Below are 22,932 nucleotides of genomic sequence, written 5' to 3'. Positions count from 1 at the left end.
TCTTGAAATTGGGGAGGTTCAGAAGGAGGGAAAGCATCTTAAGAGCTCGGGAGACCTCACATTTCTTCTGTCGATTCTAATAAATAAAGCCTTTTCTCCCCAGAGATGTGGGTAGAAATGACTCCTTTCATGTGTCCCCGCGGGACTTTGGCAGCCTGGGGCTCCAGAGTGCACGGCACTTGCCCTGTGCTACAGGTTTCCAGAGTTTACTCGATAACAGCACAGTTGTGTCGTAAAGCTTCGGGGACCGCTTGTGTGTGTGTGTGTGCACGTGCTGGCAGAGATAATAATGGACACTGAGGAGATAGTTTGTCTTTCATTTTGGTTCACGTTACCCACTCGCTTGCCACGCTGTGAAGAGAACCAGCCTTTTGATGCTATAAGACATCAGAACAGAGACAACTGACAGTTTCATGGGCAAGAAAAAGCTAATATTTACTGAACATCTGCTGGTACTGCACTAGGTCCTGGCCCTGTTCTCTCTTACTTGACCTTGACAGTAAACCTGTGGTGACGGCAGATGCTCACCCTCATTTCACAGACAAGGAAACGTATTCGATTTAAAGAGGTCAGGTAACTTGCCCAGGGCCATCCTGCTCTTGGTGGCAGAACGGGGTTCAGAAGGTCCGAGCTAACTGCTCTCCCTTCCCTTCTTTCTTTCCTTCCTGGTCTAATGACTAACGGCGTTTTCTTAGGTGTAAAGAAGGCGGGACTCCATTACAAAGATGAGTTAGTGTCCCCGGCTTAAGGAGCTCGCTCTGTGTTTATTAAAGGGGGTGCCCCTGGCAAACCGACTAGACTTCTCTTCGGAGGATTGTCTCATGTGATGGGATATTTAGCGTCATTGTGACCACCAAGAAGAGCCGCCCTTCCCTCATCCTCACACACTTCCAGTTGCTCCTAGGTGGTGGCGCCAGCCCCAGTGGAACTGATGCACTGACTTCTAGAGACAATTTGAAATCTCAGGATATGAATGCCTTGTTCTTTGCAGGGAGGCAGGTCCCCACAGTCTTCTCAGATTGTAGCCTGTTCATACTGGGGTAGTGGGAGCGAGGACAGAGAAAGCGATGAAAGCTGTAAAGCTGGAGGGGCCAAGTACATATCATTTACTCAGAGTGTCCGGTCCTGTAATGCAGAGTGGTTTTATTTGACGCGGTGATTGTTACTGCTGATGTTTACCATTTCTCCAGCCTATAGCTGCAAGGAACCGGTCCTAAAAAGATAAACTAGACTTTTTTATCTAATTTTCAAGGTGGAATTAAAAGTCATCTGCCATATCTCTGGTTCTTGACTACCTTTTCTACTGGGGACTTTGAAGAGGTCTGGGTACTGAGGGGAGACGGTAAGGGAGGCTACAGGATAACAGAAGAGGTTGAAATATTACGGTGATAGGTTACCACTTTAGAGACAAAGTCTAGAATGAGGGGAAAGTGAGGTTACCCACTTCCCTGTCCTTTTTCTATTACTAGCTATTTCCCTCAAAGAAAATATACTTAATCAGCATTTATATTGACTAACTTATCTTATCCAGGTTCCAAATTCTTTAATGGATATTTGAAAATACTGCCACATTTGCTCTTGGCAAAAAGTCAATTTTGTTGTTAACTTTAAGGGGTGTGTGTTTATAGTTCTTAAGGTATAATATTTCGTTTTTAGTAGAGTACCCAAAAAATAGTTTGACGTATTATTATCACTGTGAATGAAGTTAAATAATTTTACTGTGGCTAGTAGTTGGGTCATAAATTATATTAAACATGGTACCTTTGTCACTTAAGTAATTAGAACTCTAGCCTCACACGCCTTAGGTATACAATAAAAAATAAGAGTTCTAAGCCTGAATGCAACTTACTCATTCCACAATTATTTATTGGGTATTAACACGCCCTAGGGAACGTTCAGGACATAAAGTTGTTTTAATCTTCCAAGATAATGTAGCAAATATATTGTCCTACTTGAAGGACATTTGTTTCTCAAATTACCCTCTCTCCTAATTAATCAGTCCCTTTGTTCTTTGTACACCTGGATTATAGGGCATGTTTCATATCATGAGGAGTATAAATTACATCTTTATCTCTTCTGCTTAAGGTGCGACTTCCTCTAGGGTAGGAACTGTATTTTTAGTCATTTTTGTAACTCTGGTGTCTTGGCACTGTGCCTGGTACTTATTTAATAATTGCTCAACAAATGTGAGGGTGAGTCTGTTACTGCCCTCTAGGAACTTGGTATTTACATAAGCTCATTTGTGATATGTGACAGTGCAGAGGAGAAAATGTCTCTTCCAACTGAGGTGCTCACAGAGGACATCCTGGAGGAGGTGGAGCAGTGTCCACAGGCGAGTTGTACAAACGAGTTGAGGGTGGGAGTGCATTAAAGGAAGGCTGAACCCAGACATGAACTGAGCTGACCTCTGTGGCCTTGTCCTCTTCCCAACCCCAACCCCGTCTTTTAGTCTTTGAAGACTGAAATACTTCTTTTATAATAACAACCCCTAGGTAACTCTAGCCTTAAAAAAGGTAGAGTGGTGGGGAAAGGGGTGGGGAGAGGGCTAAATTAGGAGTCTGGGATTAACAAGTACACACTACTATGTATGAAATAGATAAACACACGGACCTACTCTGTAGCTCAGGGAACTATATTCAATATCTTGTAATAGCCATTAATGGAAAAGAATCTGAAAAAAAAATAGATATAGCTGAATCAGTGTGCTGTACATCAGAAACTAACATTGTAAGTTAACTATACTTCAATGAAAAGAAGAGTGGTGAAGGGAAGGATCTTCTATAACATCCATGAGGGAGATGACACAGCTGAAAACCTTTTACACCTACTGCCCTTGGTGGCTCCCATGCAATGTCTGATACATAAATAAGTGAGGAGCTTACCTTCTATTTTTCATATAGTAGTTAGACCCAGAAAACTCCCAATCGGATGTGTCTTGTGTTCATTTGACAGCTGCAACAGGAGTTGAATTTATTAACAGCATTGGTACCTCACCCCCGGCTTGTCCTCTGTATTTTAAGGGGCGTTCACATACTTTTCCATATGAAAAACAGTTCTGTGAGGACAGGTATTACATCTCAGTTCTCCCTGACTGGCCAGAGCCACCCAGACGGCATGTTCGCAGGGAGCCCCAGCAGGCCCTGCACCAGGGGAGGCCTGAGTTATTCTGAGTAAGTGTCTCTGTTATTTGAGTGCTTCTGTAATATAAACCTGGGTGGGATCTTGTTGTCAAGAGGGGGTTCTTCGAGCAAAATCACTTCCACCTCACCGTACTTCAGTTTCCTTGCTCCAGAAGGGTGAGGATTATAATGCTCCCTGCCTTGCAGATGAGTGTGAATGTATGTGAGCTCATGGGTACAAATGCTTGTGATGCAGCAAAAATGGGGAGTGAGAGGAGGGACGTGTCCCAGGTCTGAGTTGAGTCCCAGGGACGCGCCCTGCCAAATGAGGGTCCTTGGCTTCTCAGGAAAGAATTCAAGAGCAAGCCATAGCTGAGCAAAGGTAAATTTATTCAGAGAGACACATACTCCATAGACGGAGTGCAGGCCGTCTCAGAAGTTAAGAGAAAGGCCATGAGGTGCGGGGTTGGGTGCTTAGTTTAAAGTAAAAGTAGATACACACTTGGAAGGCAAGGGAGTGAGAGGCCCAGGACACACATTCCATAGACAGAGTGTGGGCCATCTTAACTCAGAAGGGAGACTGCAGCCTCAGCATGGGGTCAACTAGGAAAAAAAAAAACCAAGATGGGCCACTAGGTGTGGGGGTTGTTAGTTTTTACGGGCTTGGTAACTTCATATGCTAGCAAGTGGGAGGAATTATTCCATCTACTTTGGGGAAGGGGCTGGGATTCCCAGGAATTGGGCCATCACCCACTTTTTGACCTGTTATGGTCAGCCTTGACAATGCCCTGGCAGCTGTGGGAGTGTCTTTAGCATGCTATTGTATTTTAATGAGCGTATATTGAAGCTCAAGGTCCACTGGGAGTTGAATCTTCCACCATCTTGGTGCTAATTGCTGGGTCATTCTTTTCATGGTTGGGCCCTGCCCCCTTCTTTCTTGTCTCACTTGGAAGAGTGCTGAGCACACAGAAGTGCACAGTTAACGGGCAATTATTGCTGTGACTTAGATTATGTCGTACTTACCTTTACTTGGATTTAGAACATCGGCATCGTGATCTTTCATTCTCCAGTCTTAATGTGAAGGCTCACCAGGTACCCATTGTCTTTACATACTTATTTATTGATTTAATTGAAAAGATTTACCTTAAAGTCCTATAGTGATTTTTCAGAGAACGAACTGTGATGTCTCTACTACTTACCATTTCCTTGTTAAGAGGTCCAAATTGCTGCCTGGGGTTTGGCCACAACAGTGGGTACTGTGCATCTTCAAATGTTGTGTACATCTGAAAGCAAGTGAGATGTAATTTCCAAACTCAGGATTAATTCATATCCTTTGTTGGAAGACATAGTACTTTCCCATCGCTTAAGCCCCTTCTACCCATTCTTCAGATGACCTTTGCAATAATCTGGTATTTGTGTGGCTCAGTCACTTTAAGGTGATCCATGTAGCCATTATGAGCCCTGTTTGTAGCCCAGACTCATACTAGCACCTTCAGGTCACTGAAGTAGCTTTTTGCGAATAATTGCTAACAGTATGAATACAACCTAGTGTACTTGGGAAGGGTTAATGTTCCTATTGTATCCTCAGGAAGCAATTTGCAAAACAGAGGAGTTTGGTTGGATAAAATTCCCCACTGAGGAGTGTGGAGGGCTCACTCTGTAGGTCCCCAGAGCTGAACTGTCACTAGCCACTTGTCACCTTTGAGCACTTGAAAGGGAGCTGGTCTAACTAAGAATCTGCATTTTTAATTTTAATGAATTGTGATTTTAATTTAAAAACAGAAGCAGGATAAGATTTTTCTATTAAATATAACTATTCTGGTGGGACTACATTTCATATGATCACATCACAAGAGATTTGTTGTGTATGCTGTGTGTCTTTGTCACTTCTAGTATCTCAGTAATTAAAAATTTTGGTTACATGTTAAAACAGTTTTTTAGTGTATTGGGTGAAATAAATGTTTAAATTAAATTCACTTGTTTTTAAGTCCACGAAAGATTTTTAAATTACACATGTGGCTTGCATTATATTTCTGTTGGACAGTACCACTTTAGAGCATCTGTTGCAGGTAGCTGAAATTAACTTGTTTTAAAATTCAAAATTAGTTTTCAGACTTATATTTTTGACTTCATAGAACCAGAGGTAGAGGGAGGGATCTTAGGGTTGACCTAACCTAACCCTATCCTTTCACAGATGAAGAAACTGAGGTTAAAAGTTACTGTGAAATGGCATGCCCTAGTCCCAGTTGGAGACCAGAACCTGATGATCTGATAGCCTGCTGCTTTGGGTCCTGGTTTACTTGGTGTTTGAAGCATAGTGGGCACTGGGCAAGAGGGCTGCAAAGAACTTAAAACTTCCACCAGATCCAGACCAAAGAAAAGGCCTTTGAAAAGAAATTATTTTCAGGCAGTGAGGACAAAGATTTTTTGTGCAGTGCCTACCAAGGGACAGGGTGATCGATTCCATGTTTGACATGTATTTTTGTCAGGCAGTATAATGATACTTCCATGAGGAATAGTAATTAGGAACAAATAATTCCCACAATTTGTGTGAACATTTACTTTGGAAAACTACATACGTCTGGCTTTCATATTTTAAGAAGTTCTTTTACCAAAGCTAGAGATTTAAAATCAGACCTACACAAAGCTTTTGTCCTTGAGAAAAAAAGACTGAGAGCTTCACTTCCTATGTTTAATGTTTAGGTAGATTGCCTGAGATCATTTGGTAAAAGTTCAGGCCTGATTTGTAGCACTGTTTTCTTATTAGCCAAACTGATTTAGAGGGGGAGGTATAGCTCAGTGGTAGAGTGTGTGCCTAGTGTGCAGGAGGTCCTGGGTTCAATCCCCGGTACTTCCATCAAAAACAAACAAACAAACAAACAAACCTAATTACCTCCCCCCTCAAAAAAATATTTAAAAAAAACTGATTTAACACATTGATTGCCAACTGTGGATTGGGTGCCTCTGAGGACAAACAACTGTCACCCAGATTTGGGTGATGTGGTGATCACTATGTTAAAGGAAGGAGCCACTGACAAACTGCAGTGAGCAAGCACCCTTAGAGCGAATCAGAATTTCAGTTCTATTTTGAGGAGTGGAGGAGGAAAGGGAGGCATTGTGATTTACTCAACGGTGATTTGATTTATGGCTCTGCCATCCGGTTTAGAGAGGCTGCTTCTGCTGCAGATGCAGCTGATAAGCCACGGACCTTTGATATTGAACCTTTCTGAACCCGTTTCTTCATGTCACTAATCTTCACACAGAGTAGCGTGAGGATCAAGTGACAAAATGATGCAAGCGGAAGTGTTTTGTGCTCTGAAAGCACTACAAAGTGTAAGGGCTTTGTTTCTCCCAGGAGATGTGGAACTGTTTCTGTAACTGTTTCTCACTTGGTCTTGGTGAGTCCTTGGATGGGTCAGTCAAATTTGGAATGTGGGTACACGGCCTTGACCCCATGATTTGGGAGTTCTTTGGGGTCCACTTAAACTTAGAGCCACTTTTGCTCTTTGTAGGGGAGACTTACCTGTCTGAAATCAGGGCTTAGAAATGGGAGGCTCTTAGTCCTATTGTATTGAGCATGGGCACAGCCTTTAGACACCACCCAGGGCTTAGAGTTCAGGAGTAGGGAAAGGAAAGTTCTCTGCAGAAAAATGCAGGACCCAGACTTCGATCATACAACAGAGTTTTATAGGCTGTTAATTTGGCTGTAGGGTTGAATGCCACACAACAGTTTTGTACAAGTCTGTTTTCAAAGTAATTCCTTATATTTCATGAATTTAAGGAACAGACATTGCAATAGGAAAGTGTAGTTTGAAATCTGATTTGTGTCAGTTGACCAGATGACCCCTCCTGGGTTCCACTCAGTCAGATGAGATCTAGGGCCAGTTACCCATTTAGCATCTCTGAGCCTCGGGATCCTCATTTATAAACGTGGGCTTTGAACTGTGGTCTCCAAGATCCTTAGTCAGTTGTGTGTGCTTAATGTAATTTAATGGCCAACAGACATATTCCTAAGAGACACATTCCTAGACAGAATTCCTTTTCCTGGTCTTTAAAAAGCTGGCAGATGGGGCAGCCTTGCTGGACTTGCTTTTTCTTTTATAGATTATATTCCATTTAAAGTTATTTTAAAATATTGGTTATATTCCCTGTGCTGTACAATGTACCTTTGTAGCTCACTTATTTTATGCATAGTAGTTTGTAACTCTTAATCCTCATCTCTTATTTTGCCCCTCCTCCTCCCCTCTCTTCACTGGTAATGACTAGTGTGTTCTCTGTATCTATGAGCCTGTTCTATTTTGTTACATTCGTTTGTTTTATTTTTTAGATTCCACACATAAGTGAAAATATAACAGTATTTTGTCTTTCTGTGTCTGACTGACTTCACCAAACGTACTACCCTCCAGGTCTATCCATGTTGCTACAAATGGCAAAATTTCATTCTTCTTTATGGCTGAGTAGTATTCCATTTGTGTGTGTGTGTGTATACATACACACATACACACCATATCTTTATCCGTTCATCTGTTGGCAGACACTCGGTTGCTTCTATATCTTGGCTGTTGTAAATAGTGCTGCATTGAACATTCCAGTGCATATATCTTTTCAAATTGTTTTTGTTTTCTTCTGATGTATGCTAAGAGGGGAGTGAATTGCTTGGTCATATGGTAGTACTGTTTTTAGTTGGACTTGCTTTTTCTTTGAAGTTTATCTTGTCATTTAGAGGCTGGGGTTGCTGATTTTGCCTGTCATGCTTTAGTGTTTCACCTGTTGAGACTTTGCCCTGTCTGTCTGTGAGCACCATGGCCTGTACGTTTCTTGCCCCTGCAGATGTTTTGCCAGCTCCAAAGGCACCAACCAAGGTTGGCTTGGCTGGACGTAGACTGGAGATGAAAGAAATGCTGTTTGCTGGCCAACTGACTGTATGTACAGTTTATTCTCCTCTGTATCTTTAATTTTATTGTCTTGTCTTTAAAAATAGTGGAAGGGCTGATTTTGAAATGGTTCTGGAATTAACATAGGAGACATTGTATCAAGAGTTGCTGTGTATCTGTTGAGTGGGTACCATGTGCCAGTATGCTTTGTGTAAGATGTCAAGGACACACGAGTGGGGAAAAGAGTGGGGAAATGGGCATCTCGCATTACTGGTGAGGATGTAAAGGGTTCAGCCTCTGAGGAGAGCTGAGCTATTTGGCAATATCTATCAAAATTAAAAATGCATAAACTCTTTGACCAGCAATTCCACTTCTGAGTATCCCACAGATAATTCTTACACATTTGTGAAATGATTTATGTACAAGGATATCCATTATAGCATCATGTGTAATAGCAAAAGATTAAAAATTACTTACAAGCCAATGAGGGACTGGTTAAATAATTGTATTATTAAATTATATTATTATTATATTACATCCTGCTCAGCCATTAAAAAGAATGGAACACCTCCATGCCCTGATGTAGAACCATCTCGGAAATGTATTAAATAGGGAGAAATAAGTGTGGAACACTGCGATTATATGCTACTTGTGTGTGTGCCTGTGTGTGTGTGTATTTAATAGACTATCTTCCTAAGAACACACAAAAAACTGATGCCACTGGTTGCCTTGGGAAAGAGTAACTGGGAGGGTACTTTTGCAGCATTTTAATTTTATACTATTTACAGGTGCTCTCTCTTTAAAAAAACATTCTCATGCCCTGAAGGAGTTTGCTAAGTTTAATCAGACCATTGTAAGAAAGCTGAGATAAGATACACAAAGTACAGGTAAAAACTGGCTTGATGGGAAAATTGATTTAAATGCTAAACTATCCATGTGCAGTTGACTGGATTTGCCCTGAGTTGCAACAGGCAGGCCTGAGCTTCTGCAGGGCCAGCTTCCAAGCCTTGGTGTCCCACCCCAGGAGAGGGCACGGGCTAGATTAGTCTATAGACCTTGTCCTGTGGTGGTGGGACGAGCCCACAGGCTCAAAACGAGTTGTGGGTTGGGGTCCTGGTGCTGCCGCTTGCTGAACATGTGATTTGGGACAGGGTTGCTTGATGCCCCAAACCTAAATGTGTTCATCTGTAAATGAGATAAACTACCCTTCTCATGCTGTGCAGTGAGGCTCCACTGCCTGCAAACACTCCTGCAGACCAAGAAGCATTCTGCTAACACCCTTGAAGTAGGAGTTGCAGGACACCTGGAGGCTGGCAAGCTGGAGCCAGAGGTGATAATTAAAAAATTAAAGTGAAGCAAAAATGTATTTTTTTCCCTCTGACAACTTGGCACTAGTTGTTAGATGTAAAATTATTAAAGTAGACAGTAGTAGTTTTGGAATCCTTGGCCTCTGACCTTGGGGAAAGTGATTTCTGTAGACCTGTTTCCCTGTTTCAAAAATGAAAGGGGCTGTCTGCGTACTCTTGTACCCTCCAGTTGCTGCGTTTTGTGACATTGTGGCATTACTGTAATTCCCATCTTGGCTGAGATAAGTCTTGCTGACCAAAAAGTCCACATGGGAGGAGGAAGTCTCTGAGAATTTTCCTTGTGCTGGAGAATCTAAGCCTCTGGGGGAAAACACTGCCTCCATCAAGAGAGGAGACCAAGAAGGCAGAGTGAGTGGAGATGGATTGTTTGTCTTCTCAACCGTTTGGGAAAACCCAATTTAACCCTTGTTTAGTGGGTAGAATGCTCATGGAGCTGTGATGGGTGTACTCTGTGTCACCTGCCACTCCTCTGTGAGGTCTTCCTGTGCAGTTTAGTGACACTTCCCTCTGTGCTGCCTTGGCTGCTACATGTGTCTCAAAATTAAGATCAGAGACAGTCCCCTACTTATCTTTGTGTCCCTAGCACCTTGCACAGTTCCTGGCACCTGAGAGGTGAGCTATACAAATGGTGTTGGATGGGTAGATGGATTAATGATCCACTTAGGTACGTACACTAATCTCATTAATCTTGGCGGCCACCTTTATTTTATATATCACCATGCTGGTAAAGTGCTGTTTTAGCCAGTAGCTCATTATTTTGAGAAATATTTCATACTTGAAAAAGTTCACAATCGAAAAAAATTAAATAGGACCCCTTCACTGAATATATTTTAATAGGATATGGGGAAAAAAAGCTAAGTGTTTTAGTCTTATATTACAGTATATAATGTACACATATCTAAGATTCATCACTGCCACCCCCATGGGCACATAGGTCTTTGGCTAACAGCAATAAACAGTGTATAGTACTTACTTGGCCCCCAAGCCGGGGTGACTGTCCTGGTTCTTTTCTTTTAAACCTAATTGTAGGCAATGACATCTGAAAAGGAGCTGTAAGATTGAAATAAATACTTTCTTTTTGCAAATGTAGGACCCACTGAGGGTGAAGGATCATTGGGGAGTCTGGAAGTGGCAGAAGTGGCTGTAAGGAGCCCCAGCGGTCCGAGTGCTGGAGCAGTGCCCTCTCTCACGGGGCTGCCCTGTGGGAGGAGGATACACGAGGGTGAGCACACAGGGCTGCTTCATCTCAAGGTAGACATCTCAGCCCCCTAGCTAGTCCACGCTTGGTTAATTTCAGTGTATGTGGGCTAAAGTGAGTTAGGGAGTTAAATCCAGTGCTCTGGAAGGTTCTGTTGGTAATATTGGCGGGGGGAGGTATTTTTCTGTAGGATCATTATGATAGTGATGGAAGACCAGCTCACAGAGTGCCTTTCATGTGGGGAGGACAGCATCCGGCACTGAATACATTCATGGCTTGTTCACAAAATGGGGAAGAGATGAGAAAAATGTATCCTGAAGTGTGTTTATCAAAGCAAGCCGTTCTCTTGGCAGAGCAGCAGTTAACCCTTGGATGAGCCCTCTGACTGGGGCCCACCCAGCAGCAGCAGCGTGCTCAGACACAAGTGACCGAAAATAAACTCTGTTGGCATTTGGATGTGAAACTTCTCATGGGAAAGTTGGAGCCATGCACTTTCTGTAGCAGTGGGATCACCTGCTATCTTGGAAATTAACTGTCTTTTCTGGTTTCTTTTTGGCCAAATGTATGTGACGCTTGAGAAGATCATAGTCCAGTTCCTATCCTATTCACTTTCCAGTTTAGCTTTATCTTTGCATCATGCCTTGTAGTTTTACATACAGGCATAATGGGTGAGAGTTCCAGTAAATTGGCGAGATCGTATTTCTTAGATTGAGTCACTGCTGAGAAACTTATTTGTGAACAGGAAACAGCTCATGAAAGTGTCTGTACATAGTAACAAACCAGGCCTTGAGGCAACTGGACCTCTTTCTAGTTGAAAGACAAAAGGGTAGAAAGATGCGTCTGTAACCCAAGGAACAGCAAATTTGTGGTCTAGGTTTTAACTTGTTGAATAATTCATCTCTTGGTATGTACTTGAGAATTTTCATGCTGTTAAAAATTGCTAGTTATTGAAGATTGGGGAAATAATCCTTGGTGAGATTCCTCTAGAAGGGAAACTTGGATTAGTGGTAACTATTACTACCTATTAGGAATCTCTGCTGACATATAAACCGGTTGCTAGGCCAGTTATTTTTAAAAATGAAAGTGCAATTACATAGAAATTAACCCGGTGACATTTACACTTGGCCTAGATGACTGTAAGGCCCTTTCCATCTCTAACATTCTGTAATTCTGTCTCTCTCTCTCTCTCTATATATATATATATTTCTTCGGATCTTTGTTTTTAATCACCTGTAATATTATTATAGCAATATATTCAAAATTATTATAACAATATAATAAAAAGTTAGCAAATGAGTCCAGTAGAGTCAAAAGTACTTGAATGTGAGCAAACTGTAAAGAATAGCCTATCATCTCGCCTGCCATGTCTAGAATTCCAAGAACACAACTAGTGTTGCCTTGTGTGTCTTCCTGGGATGAAGCAGTAGGAAAGAAGCAAAGAGAAATAAATAGGAAGATAAATATTTTTGAAATACAATAGTCATCAGCGAGAGGTATTTTAAAAACACACCTGCTTGGTGTCATTTTACTTGAGTAGTAAGGATTGTGAGTGCAAAGTGAAGCCTTGTGAATCAAGATCTTTTTTGTTGTTTAATCAATTCTTTAGAATGCAAGCATGCCCTCGGTTGTTTCTGTAACGTCCTATAGCTCTTGGTTTGGTTTATACTCTAGTGGATGATAGGATGTGATTCATGTTCCATCTGGATTTGCCGAAAAATATTTGAGCAGCTTTTGTGGAAGAAAAAATCAAACCAGATTTTGCTTTTAGGTGAACAGTATAACCACCCAGGCATAATATAAAGAATGAAATGTATGAAAGAAAAGCATTCCTAGGTGTAACTTAGACTCCAATGCTAGCAGTTAGTATTTGGATGAAGGGATCTCAGGAGGATAAACTTTAAAAGAAGATTTATTAATTATTTTCTTAAGGGAAATAATGATTTTAAGAAGGAATTACTTGAGACATTGTCTTAAGGCATATACTGTTGAAAGTGAGGATCAGTTTTCATTTTGTTTACAAAGTTAGTTATCTGTGCCTTTTTTTTTTTTTTTTCACAATTTATTGGTGAAATTTGTTTTTAGAGGAAACCTCCACTACCTTCCTGTTATCCTCTGGACAAAGCAGAGGATGGAAGAGGGAAGGGAGGGAAAGGTTGGGAGGTGCAAGCTTCATGTACATCATGTACACATTTGAATGCATATAATAGAAACCATTTTATGTTTCATTTCAAATATTCTTCCAAAGCTTTAGTTTAGGGAGTTGCTTCAATTTAGGAGGAGATCATGATTATCTTTGCTTTATCTTTCCTGATGTTGTTGGATGACCTGAGCATGAATTGGCTTGCAGAAGACATATTTAATATGGGATTCTGTGTTCATGGCCTTTCTTCTTTGTTTATCCTGGAACAAAGATGTTTCTTTTAAAGTGGTATGAGTTAATAGTCCAACTTCAGATATCCCATAAAACGTGTAACACATTACCCAGATGGCAAATGATGATATATATACATTTTCAATATGACTGTTTCCATTGGGCCAGATGGTGATTTAACACAATTGTCAAACATTTATGTTTCTTATTAAATTTTGTTTAAGCCAAGCTAGTGACAAAATATGGAACACATTCAGGAATCATGAAAGGACCACGAAAAAAATTCAGCCACTAAGTTGCAGACGCATTTGCTCCATATGGCCTGTGAAGGCTCACAGCCATTGCCTGCATTGCCCTCAGGACACTCTTCCGTGAGCCTTAAGGAAACGCCTGATGAAATGCTGTACATTCCTCTGCCTCCCCAGACCCTTCTTGTCTGCCCTCTTGTGCGGCAGCCTTCCTCCTCGGGGCTCTGAGGGGAGAAGGCAGCCGTGCTTCCTCAGTGCCTTGGGTGTCTGTGGCAGAGTAGCTGAGTTCCTCCTTGGGGCTTTTCCTTCCACACTGTCCGTTGTCATGCTTTTGTATGTTGTGGGCTCCACCCGGACTATTTCCTCTTAGATGATTCGAGAGCTTTGCAAAGAGAGCGTCATTTGTGGCTTAAGTCATGTGCCCAGTCACAGGGCTCCTTGAGGACAGCTCACTGCCTGGTGGTCAGCACAGAACACGGTTCTGGGCCTGTGGGGCTCCCCACCAATGAGTCTTGGATGGACAAACTTCTCCTGTTCCCATTTTCAGCATAAAGCTTTGAACATTTCATACAATATCAAATCAAATCCCCCCAGGTTTTTTCTTCTGAAACTTTCGTGAAAATCTGAGTAACCCATGATATGACGTATCAAGGCCATGACAAGGAACCCATTGTTGCTATATTCTGAGTTTGATCAGAACATCTGTTTTTAGAAATTCAACATAGTTAAAACTCAGCTTTTTTTTTTTTTTTACTTAAGCAGATGTTTTCTTTTAGACACCTCTCATTGCAGGAATAAACATTACATAAAAATAAACTTTAAAATACAGGGGGAAACCTCTGAAAACACTTTAAAACCTGTTTTGGTCTATTATGATCTCATTGAAGGCTGCCTAGCCTGCATTAAGAACAATTAGATGTTGTCACTTTAAGCATCTTTTGGTGGCATTCCTGGTGGAGACAGTTAAGCTAGGGCTGTAGGAGCCCCTCCACCTCCCAGTGTCCAGCACTGTCTCTGATCAGATAACAGGAACCAGGTGCTCAAGAGCTGACCCAAATGGCACTTTGTATTTTATTTTTCCTGTTTGTTGATAAGGGCCCATCAGGGTGTCCTTTTCTAACCATGTTATGGGAAATTTTAAGTAACTGATTTGGCGCTGTGCATGAAAGGGTAGTCATATCAGGAATTGAGCTGCAGTTGAGTTGGTGTTATGTATGTACATTAAAGTATGTTATTTATCTTTATTTACAACACATATTGCACACGCCCAGTAGTCAATTTCAGGCCTTCCCTGAGAAGGAACCAAGTAGCTTCATTGCTGAGTGTTATTTCAGGCTCCTGCTAGAGTTATGTCTACAACTTCATTATTGTCCTTTGGCCTGGCATTTGGTCTCACTTAAAGCAAGAAGTACGGCCCATCACTGCCAGGATGCATAATAGCACTTGCGCATACTTCACATTTATAGAGAAACTTCTTCCACGTGTCTCATGTGATCCACCAACATCTGTACGGTAGGAGTAAGATCGAACAGTTATACTAAATACATAGCTAAACCATCTGAACAGACTCAGGACATCTCATCTGATGAGGAGGAAAGGGGGGGAGAAGGAAAGAACAGTTCTATCAGCTCTTGGTGTGATTGCCACTGATCATTTTAGAGTAAATTATATTAGAAAATCTCCAACCCATAGTCCTGGGTTCTGGGGATACTTTGGAATTGTCATATTTGTGAAGTGTTTCCAACATAAATTCTTCAGTGCTCTTTTAGATCTTTTATGAAAAAAATCAAACTGGATACTGGATTTTATCCTAGGATCTCTTAACAAGCCCCAGGCCTGGGCAGTCCGGGAACATGAGGGAGGGATGTGTCCATGTGGCCCCCACGTGCAGGGACAGGTACTTGGGTTTCTCTATTCCTGATCTTCTGAAGAGCTCAATGCACACACTGCATCAGTTTTTGAGGGGGGTTAGAATAGGTACTGCTTATTTTATTGAAACAAGTTCAGTTGAGATTGCATGAGCACACACGTTCCTTTCACCTGTAGTGCTAGCATTTAGTAGGTGCGGACATGATGGACACCTAATGCCTTGGCCTGTTAGTTCCAGTTTGGAGAACAGCCCAGATAGGTTACTTGGCTGTATCTAGTTTCACTGAGAATTTAAGGCCCAACCTAATCAGAATTTTAAAGTAGGTTTCTGTTGGACTTTTCTTGTTCAGATGACCGCTGGGTAAACATGTTCATTAAAATGGAAGCAAATTATTCTTAAAGTGGGAATTATTCTCATGCTTTATTTTAGTGGGGAGCCCCTGAGAAGATAGCCATGTATGACTGAATGCTCTACAATTACTGTTTTGTTGCTTGTGGCCAGGAAAATAATCCAGGTAACGTTGTTCTCGATCCAACCTTCCGTAAACTGGCGACTTTGTCACACCAGGGTGTCGAGGCAAAGTCTATATATAACAATTGATTTTATACCCTGCTTAATTTAGAAACCACCATGCAATGATTGGATTTCGTATTTTTAATGTAGGCTAGTGGTTAAAAAAGCATGAGTCCAGGATGGAGGCTGCCTGAGTACTCATCCCTGTTCTGGCACTTCCCAATAGTATCCCTTCTTTCTAAGCCTCAATAATCTTATCTGTAAAATAGATCCGTGTTACCTTTGGTTGTTTTGAGGATTGGTTTGTATGTATCTAAAGAACTTAGAACAATGCTTGGCATACGCAGAAAGCCCTTATTAGAAGTTGGCTTAAAAACAGGTATATCCTAGCCATTTCTGAAGAGCTATAGATGCTGTTTAATACCTACTGTGTGTGCTTTGTACCATACGTTGTACTGTTCAAGGCTAGAATTGCGAACCTCAGGAGCAGGGTTTCATCACGTTTAAGGTTCTAACACCAACTTTCAGTCAAGGCTAGAGGTGGCCTCTACTATCCAGCCAGCTGGGCTGTGTCTAGGCTGAGTGGTCTGTTTCTCCTTTAGATGAAGTAGCTTGACTGCCCACTGAAGCAGCAACCATGTTGTTTTTGTCCTTCGGAGGCTGAAAGTAGAGCCGGACACGCACTGGGCCATGCGATGCTGCCAGCTGTCATCAGAATCACAATACAAAGCTGGATGTCTGTGCACTCCGTGTCTGACAGCCTTCAGGCATCCAGTTCCCTTTCCCTCTACGTCTTGATTTTTCCAGTCCCATCTCATTTTATTTTCAGTATAGAGGATTTGTTCAATGGAAACAGATTTAAATTTCTTACCTGTTTTAGACTTCCAAAACTGAAGTTTTAAGTAAAAAAAACTGCTTTTGACACATTTGTGGTTTCTAGGAATATGTGGACATAGTACCTAGGCCTGGCCTTGTTACATAAATCAAAATAACCATTCCTTCATTCTAAGATTCCCTCTGTTATCTTAAAACTGAATCCCTTTCATTCTTCCTTGGAGCCGTGTTTTTCGTTTGTGTGGTTTGTGTATAGGGTTATTTATGATTTCTCCAAAGTGAACCTGGTGGGCACTGCCCCTTTCCCAGTTGTTTGGGTAACCTACAGGCAACCTCTTTCTTCACCCACACATCACAAGATTACCATTTGCTAGGACTTGACTTTATATTTGTTCACACCTCAGGAGCTAAAACTCAAGTCAAGAGGAAATTGTTTCAGTAAGTAGCCACAGAGATAACAGTGGCAAGAAGTGATGGGGAAAAGATAATAATCCACTGTAGGAAAGACCAACGTTGGGGATATTTTGGAACTACTAGATTGACCATTTGACTTGGGTTTTGCTGAGCACGTTTAGAAAAAATTCCACATAATCATGTTTTCCAGACTCCGTTTCTCATAATAAACCAGCGACTTAGAGTGCTTGGTCTAATTTCTGTATTCCATTAAACAAGTGTGGGATTTCTTTTGATTCAAGATCATTAAAGTGCAACACTTGTAACTTTGCTTTTAGTGGCCTCTTACGATCACTCAAATTGTTAATAATCCAAGTAATAAGTGATTAGAATGGATAGCTGTGTTTGTAGCTGGTGGTGGTGGGTTTTTTCTTTTTCTTTTTTATGAATAGATACACTGAATAGAATTAACTGTGTCCTCCCAGAAAATTGGATGTGTTCCATTCTTTGTAATCTTCCCACCCTCCACCATCAACAATGGCATAATGTAAATTATGTAGTATCTGCCATTTTAAAACCATTTTAACCATGGTCTCTCTCCTTCCTTTTTTGTTTTAAACATAGGACATGGATTTAATTGACATACTTTGGAGGCAAGATATAGATCTTGGGGTAAGTCGAGAAGTATTTGACTTCAGTCAACGACGGAAAGAGCATGAGCTGGAAAAACAGAAAAAACTTGAAAAGGAAAGACAAGAGCAACTCCAAAAGGAGCAAGAGAAAGCCTTTTTCGCTCAGTTACAACTAGATGAAGAGACAGGTGAATTCCTCCCAGTTCAGCCAGCCCAACACATCCCATCAGAAACCAGTGGATCTACCAACTACTCCCAGGTACAGGGTACTCAATTCTTGGGAAGGTATATGGCAGAGTTTAAGGAAAGAACATTGACCCAGGAGTTGAAACATCTGGATTTGGGTTCCATCTTTGCCTTTTACTGTATTTTCACGACCTTGAGACAACTTCTCAGCCTCATGAGTTCGATACCTGACTTCATGGAGTATAAAGACTGGAAGGAAATAAATTACATGTCCTAATCCTTATACTTAAAGTATAAAGAGCTTTGTAAGCTCTAAAAACATGTAGTTAAGTCTCATGCAGCTGCAACAGCAGTATAACTAGTAGTAGGGATTACTCACGGTTCTGTGACAGGTCCTTTTCTAAAGCACTTGAAATGTTGCGTCATGTAATCAACACAATTCTGTGAACTGGTTACCATTATCACACCTCTTCTACAGATGAGCAGCTGAAGCTCAAAAAGGTTAAATAACCTGCCCAGAGCACTCAAGAAATTGGGGGACCCAAGACTGAAACCAGTCTATTTTGATTCTGTGCTCTTTACCACACTAAATGGACTTCTGAAGTAAAAGAAATGTTTAACTAGATTGTAAATATTTTATGAACACTGAGCAGTTTTTTTCTTCCTTTATGTCTTTCCCTTTTATCCAGGTAGCCCACATTCCCAAACCAGATGCTTTGTACTTCGATAACTGCATGCAGCTTTTGGCAGAGACATTCCCATTTGTAGATGACAATGAGGTATATTAACATCTGGTTAATAGCAAATCTCCACAACTACATCTAATATATCCTGTATTGGTCCCTTTGATGTCTCTCATTAAAGCAAAAAAGAATGAAAAAAAAGTATTTTAGGAACAGATTTTATCGAGGAAATCTTAGCCTATAGATAACTTTATAATTTGAAAGAAAAAAAAAAGCTCTCCATATAATACAAAACCAAAAACGTTTAGTCTTGCATAGCCAGAAGCATGGATCAGCATAACCATAGAAACAGGTAACTCATTTGTTATAGATGCTTACAAGTAATTTTTTGTAAGTAAAAAGCAAGCTAGGTAGTAAACCAAGACTTGTGTGGTTAACAATTTTAATAAATTTATTGTTTGAAGCACTATACTAGATATTACATGGAAAGATACAAATTTAAGTTCTAAAGATTGTTTTTACCCATTTTGAAGTTTACCTTGAAATGCGTAAGATAAAGCAATTAAGCGAGTAAATAAGGAGTAAATTTGGAGCCAGTTGGGCAGGAAAAAAAGTCATTTCATTATATAGAAATGGGAGTCATAAGTGGTTAGAGATACAGAACTGCAGCCAATTCCAGTTTAAGATGTGATGGCCTTGGAATTTAGCCATCACTTTTGGTGTCAGATTCGTATACATAACTAAATGTCTTCTCAATTTTAGGTTTCTTCGGCTACGTTTCAATCACTTGTTCCTGATATTCCCAGCCACATCCAGAGCCCCGTCTTCACTGCTCCTAATCAGGCTCAGTCACCTGAAACTCTTGTCCTTCAGTTAGCCACTACTGATTTAGACGCTATGCAGCAAGATTTTGAGCAAGTTTGGGAGGAGCTATTATCCATTCCAGAACTACAGGTAACTAAGAACAATGTAATAAATACCAAAGATGCTATTTTATTTTCAGTACTTTTAAATCAGTCATTCCATATGCCACCTACTTACAGGAAGGGTTGGAGGGTGCTTTGAAATTTGTCAGGAGAGCTGCCCATGCTCACTTCAGTGAACTTCTGTTAGTTAAATGGAGTGGATGTCTTGAGGATAGATTAAGTTATAAACCTGAAGTCTGATCTGGGAACTCTGAAAATAATACATTATGTTTAGGCTTAAGTATCTGTTGGAAATGGAAATTATCTCTAAATTATAGAAGAGCTTGGAGGTGGGGAGAGTTTACCTTCAAATATGAATTATCCGCTATTAAAAATAATTAGCCTCAATTTACATAGTATAAACTTCTTTTCCATGCAGTGTCTTAATATTCAAAATGACAACCTGGCTGAGACTAGCACAGTTCCAAGTCCAGAAACCAAACTGACAGAAATGGACAGTTATTTCTATTCATCAATCCCCTCACTGGAAAAAGAAGTAGGTAACTGTAGTCCACATTTTCTCAACGCTTTCGAGGAGTCTTTCAGCAGCATCCTCTCCACAGAAGACTCCAGCCAGTTGACAGTGAACTCATTAAATTCAGATGCCACAGTAAACACAAATTTTGGTGATGAATTTTATCTTGCTTTTGTAGCAGAGCCCAGTACCAGCAACAGCATGTCCTCCTCTGATTTTAGCCAGTCACTCTCTGAACTTCTAAACGGGCCCATTGATATCTCAGATCTATCACTTTGTAAAGCCTTCAACCAAAACCACCCTGAAAGCACAACAGCAGAATTCAATGATTCTGACTCTGGTGTTTCACTGAATCCAAGTCCCAGCATGGCTTCACCAGAACACTCAGTGGAATCCTCCATCTATGGAGACACACTGCTTGGCTTCAGTGATTCTGAAATGGAAGAGATAGATAGTGCCCCTGGAAGTGCCAAACAGAATGGTTCTAAAACACAGCCAGTACGGCCTTCTGGGGATACAGTCCAACCCCTGTCACCCTCTCAGGGGAACAGTGCTGCAGTGCGTGATGCCCCGTGTGAAAACACACCAAAGAAAGAAGTGCCTGTTAGTCCTGGTCACCGAAAAACCCCATTCACAAAAGACAAACATCCAAGCCGTTTGGAGGCTCATCTCACAAGAGATGAGTTAAGGGCAAAAGCTCTCCATATCCCATTCCCTGTAGAAAAAATCATTAACCTCCCAGTTGATGACTTCAATGAAATGATGTCCAAGGAGCAATTCAACGAGGCTCAACTTGCATTAATTCGAGATATACGTAGGAGGGGTAAGAATAAAGTGGCTGCTCAGAACTGCAGAAAAAGAAAACTGGAAAATATTGTGGAACTGGAGCAAGACTTAGATCATTTAAAAGATGAAAAAGAAAAATTGCTCAAAGAAAAAGGAGAAAATGACAAAAGCCTCCATCTATTGAAAAAACAACTCAGCACCTTGTATCTTGAAGTCTTCAGCATGCTACGTGATGAAAATGGGAAGCCTTACTCTCCAAGTGAATACTCCCTGCAGCAAACGAGAGATGGCAATGTATTCCTTGTTCCCAAAAGTAAGAAGCCAGATGTTAAGAAAAACTAGATTTGGGAAGATCTGACATTTTCTGAGCTAGCGGGTTTGTTTGTTTTTGTTTTTTTTTTTTTTACTGTTATACTAAAAGCTCCTGATGTGAAATGCAGAAATATACTTTAAGTAATTCTATGCAAAATTATAGTCAAGTCTAGTATAGAAGATACAAAATTTTAAAAAGCATTAAAATAAGTTATCAGTATGCTGAATCAGTTTCACTGCAAACTTAATTTCTTAGAACACCATTTGGGCTAGTTTCTGTATACGTGTAAATACTACAAAAACTTATTTATACTGTTCTTATCTCATTTGTTACATTTATAGATTTATATGACATCTGGCTAAAAGTAAATTGTTGCAAAACTAACCACTGTATACTTTTTTAAAAATAAAAACTATGAACAAAACTTTTTTTTATATTAAATTGTTTAGCTCTGGCAAAAAAAAAAACCAATTTAGTTGAAAAGCTGGTACTAATAAAGGACTATTACAACTGTTAACTTCTTTGGAATTCATTTGAGTTTATTCAGTTATTTTCCATGACATTAATATGAAAAGCACTAAATGATACTAGACACAGGGAAAGAGTGTATCAGAAAGACTGTCTCTTCAGCAGGTACATCTCAACCAAGGAAAATGCTATATACCATGAAAATACTGGTTCACTTACTCACACCAATAGATTTTATTAGCTAATTGCGCACAGTACACATGAAGGCCAAAGGCTCTGAGGCCTGTTTGAGAAAGAACTACATGGAGGAACATGGGAGAAAAAAGGGTGGATGGGTAGAGTAGGACTTGACACGGCCTGGTTACCCTGACTTTTATCTAGTAGAAAGCTACTGGAGGTGTTAAGCAGGAGTAACATCAGAGTTGAAGTTTCCCCAGGTAAAGTTACAAGCTGGGAGACCAACGGGGGAGGTCCTGAGATATTCACGATAGGTTGTCTTAATTTAGGGTGATAATGGTAGCAAGAAGGTGCTGGATTCTGCATGTTCCCAGGTGAAACTAAAATGACTTTGCAACAAAAAGGATGTGGGGTGAAGGCAGACTCAAGGACTTGAACATGCCGAGATGCATGACTGGTTAGGTGTAGGTTAGAAAATTAGTTCACTTTGAACAGGTTAATAGCAGGCATAAAATCAAAGCCCCTTAAAATTTTTGAAAATCTGCAGGCCACCCAAGAAACCATAGGAGATTCACTTTCTCCATCTAGTCAAACTTTTGTCTTGTTTCATGTTTCATTTGGCTTTATTTTGAAGTGGGGAGATGAAAGTCACTTGAGGGTTAAGCGTGTGTATAATGAATACTATGTGAAGATTAACTGAGAGTCCTATCAATCTGTCAGGAGCAATATAGCACAGGTCCACAGGCCCTAGAGTCAGACTGCCTGGGCTGCTGCCATTTTCCAAGAATGACCTTGAAGAACACAAAGCACACTTAGGCTGGCTGTTTTCTCATCTGTAAAGTGAGGATAAATGTAAGTGAATCAACCCACAAAAACTACAGTGCCTCGCTGATAGTAAGCACTCTGTAAATGTGCAATTTCTTTTTCTTTAACCCTTAATCAGTATGACTTGACTGCAAATGAAAGAAAATAAAGTCAACCTAAGAATTTGACTCAGCTGACTGGAAATAAAAGGGCTGAAAACGATTTCGAGGACTAATGGACCTAGGCATTCCAAAGTGGAGATCCTGCTGTGGCCTGTCTGGTGTGGTCAAGTATTTCCTCCTGTAGTGGTGGTGATGAAATCCCAGGGAGAGACATCCCTTTTCCAACCTCAGAAGACAGATATTTCATCTTGAATAAAGTGCCCTTAAACACAATTATGGGTGGGGGTTGGAGGAGGTGGCAAGTGTTATCCGGAGCACCTGTAATCAGCTGGCACCTACAAGGGGAAGAGCACTTCTAGGCAGACCACAACAGACTTCCAATAGCACGACAGCAGATGCCTTCACTCATGTACATTCGTTGAGTTAGTCAAATTTAACAATATTTTTAAGAGTTCAAGATAACCACCTTTCCGTACCTAAAAATTACTTTTAAGTACTAAACATACTGCATTACACAGAACTAAAATTTTAAAT

General features: G+C 40.7%; 1 protein-coding gene and 1 non-coding gene across 8 annotated transcripts in view; both read left to right on the top strand.

The window, feature by feature from the left end:
- NFE2L2 (NFE2 like bZIP transcription factor 2) overlaps positions 1–21,344 on the top strand; it is a 30,827-nt gene extending 9,483 nt beyond the window's left edge. For 2 of the 7 annotated variants that reach the window (XM_006210203.4, XM_006210204.4), the window contains exons 2-5: positions 17,412–17,678; positions 18,295–18,384; positions 19,051–19,242; positions 19,633–21,344. In XM_006210203.4, the coding sequence (XP_006210265.1) occupies positions 17,412–17,678; positions 18,295–18,384; positions 19,051–19,242; positions 19,633–20,856 (1,773 nt within the window). In that variant the 3' untranslated portion in view covers positions 20,857–21,344. Of the gene's footprint in view, positions 1–9,529; positions 9,709–10,450; positions 10,612–15,519; positions 15,562–17,411; positions 17,679–18,294; positions 18,385–19,050; positions 19,243–19,632 lie in introns of those variants that run through there. The other 5 variants (XM_072961205.1, XM_072961206.1, XM_072961208.1 and 2 more) reach the window with 5 other exon arrangements.
- On the top strand, positions 5,905–5,976 carry TRNAT-AGU (transfer RNA threonine (anticodon AGU)). The gene has a single exon. It is a non-coding gene; the product is annotated as a tRNA-Thr (tRNA).
- Positions 21,345–22,932: the final 1,588 nt, after the last annotated feature.

Source organism: Vicugna pacos, chromosome 5, assembly GCF_048564905.1.
Source record: "Vicugna pacos chromosome 5, VicPac4, whole genome shotgun sequence".
Taxonomy (NCBI): Eukaryota; Metazoa; Chordata; class Mammalia; order Artiodactyla; family Camelidae; genus Vicugna; species Vicugna pacos.
The sequence above is the reverse complement of the archived record's forward strand: the minus strand, read 5'-3'. Positions and strand labels throughout refer to the sequence as shown.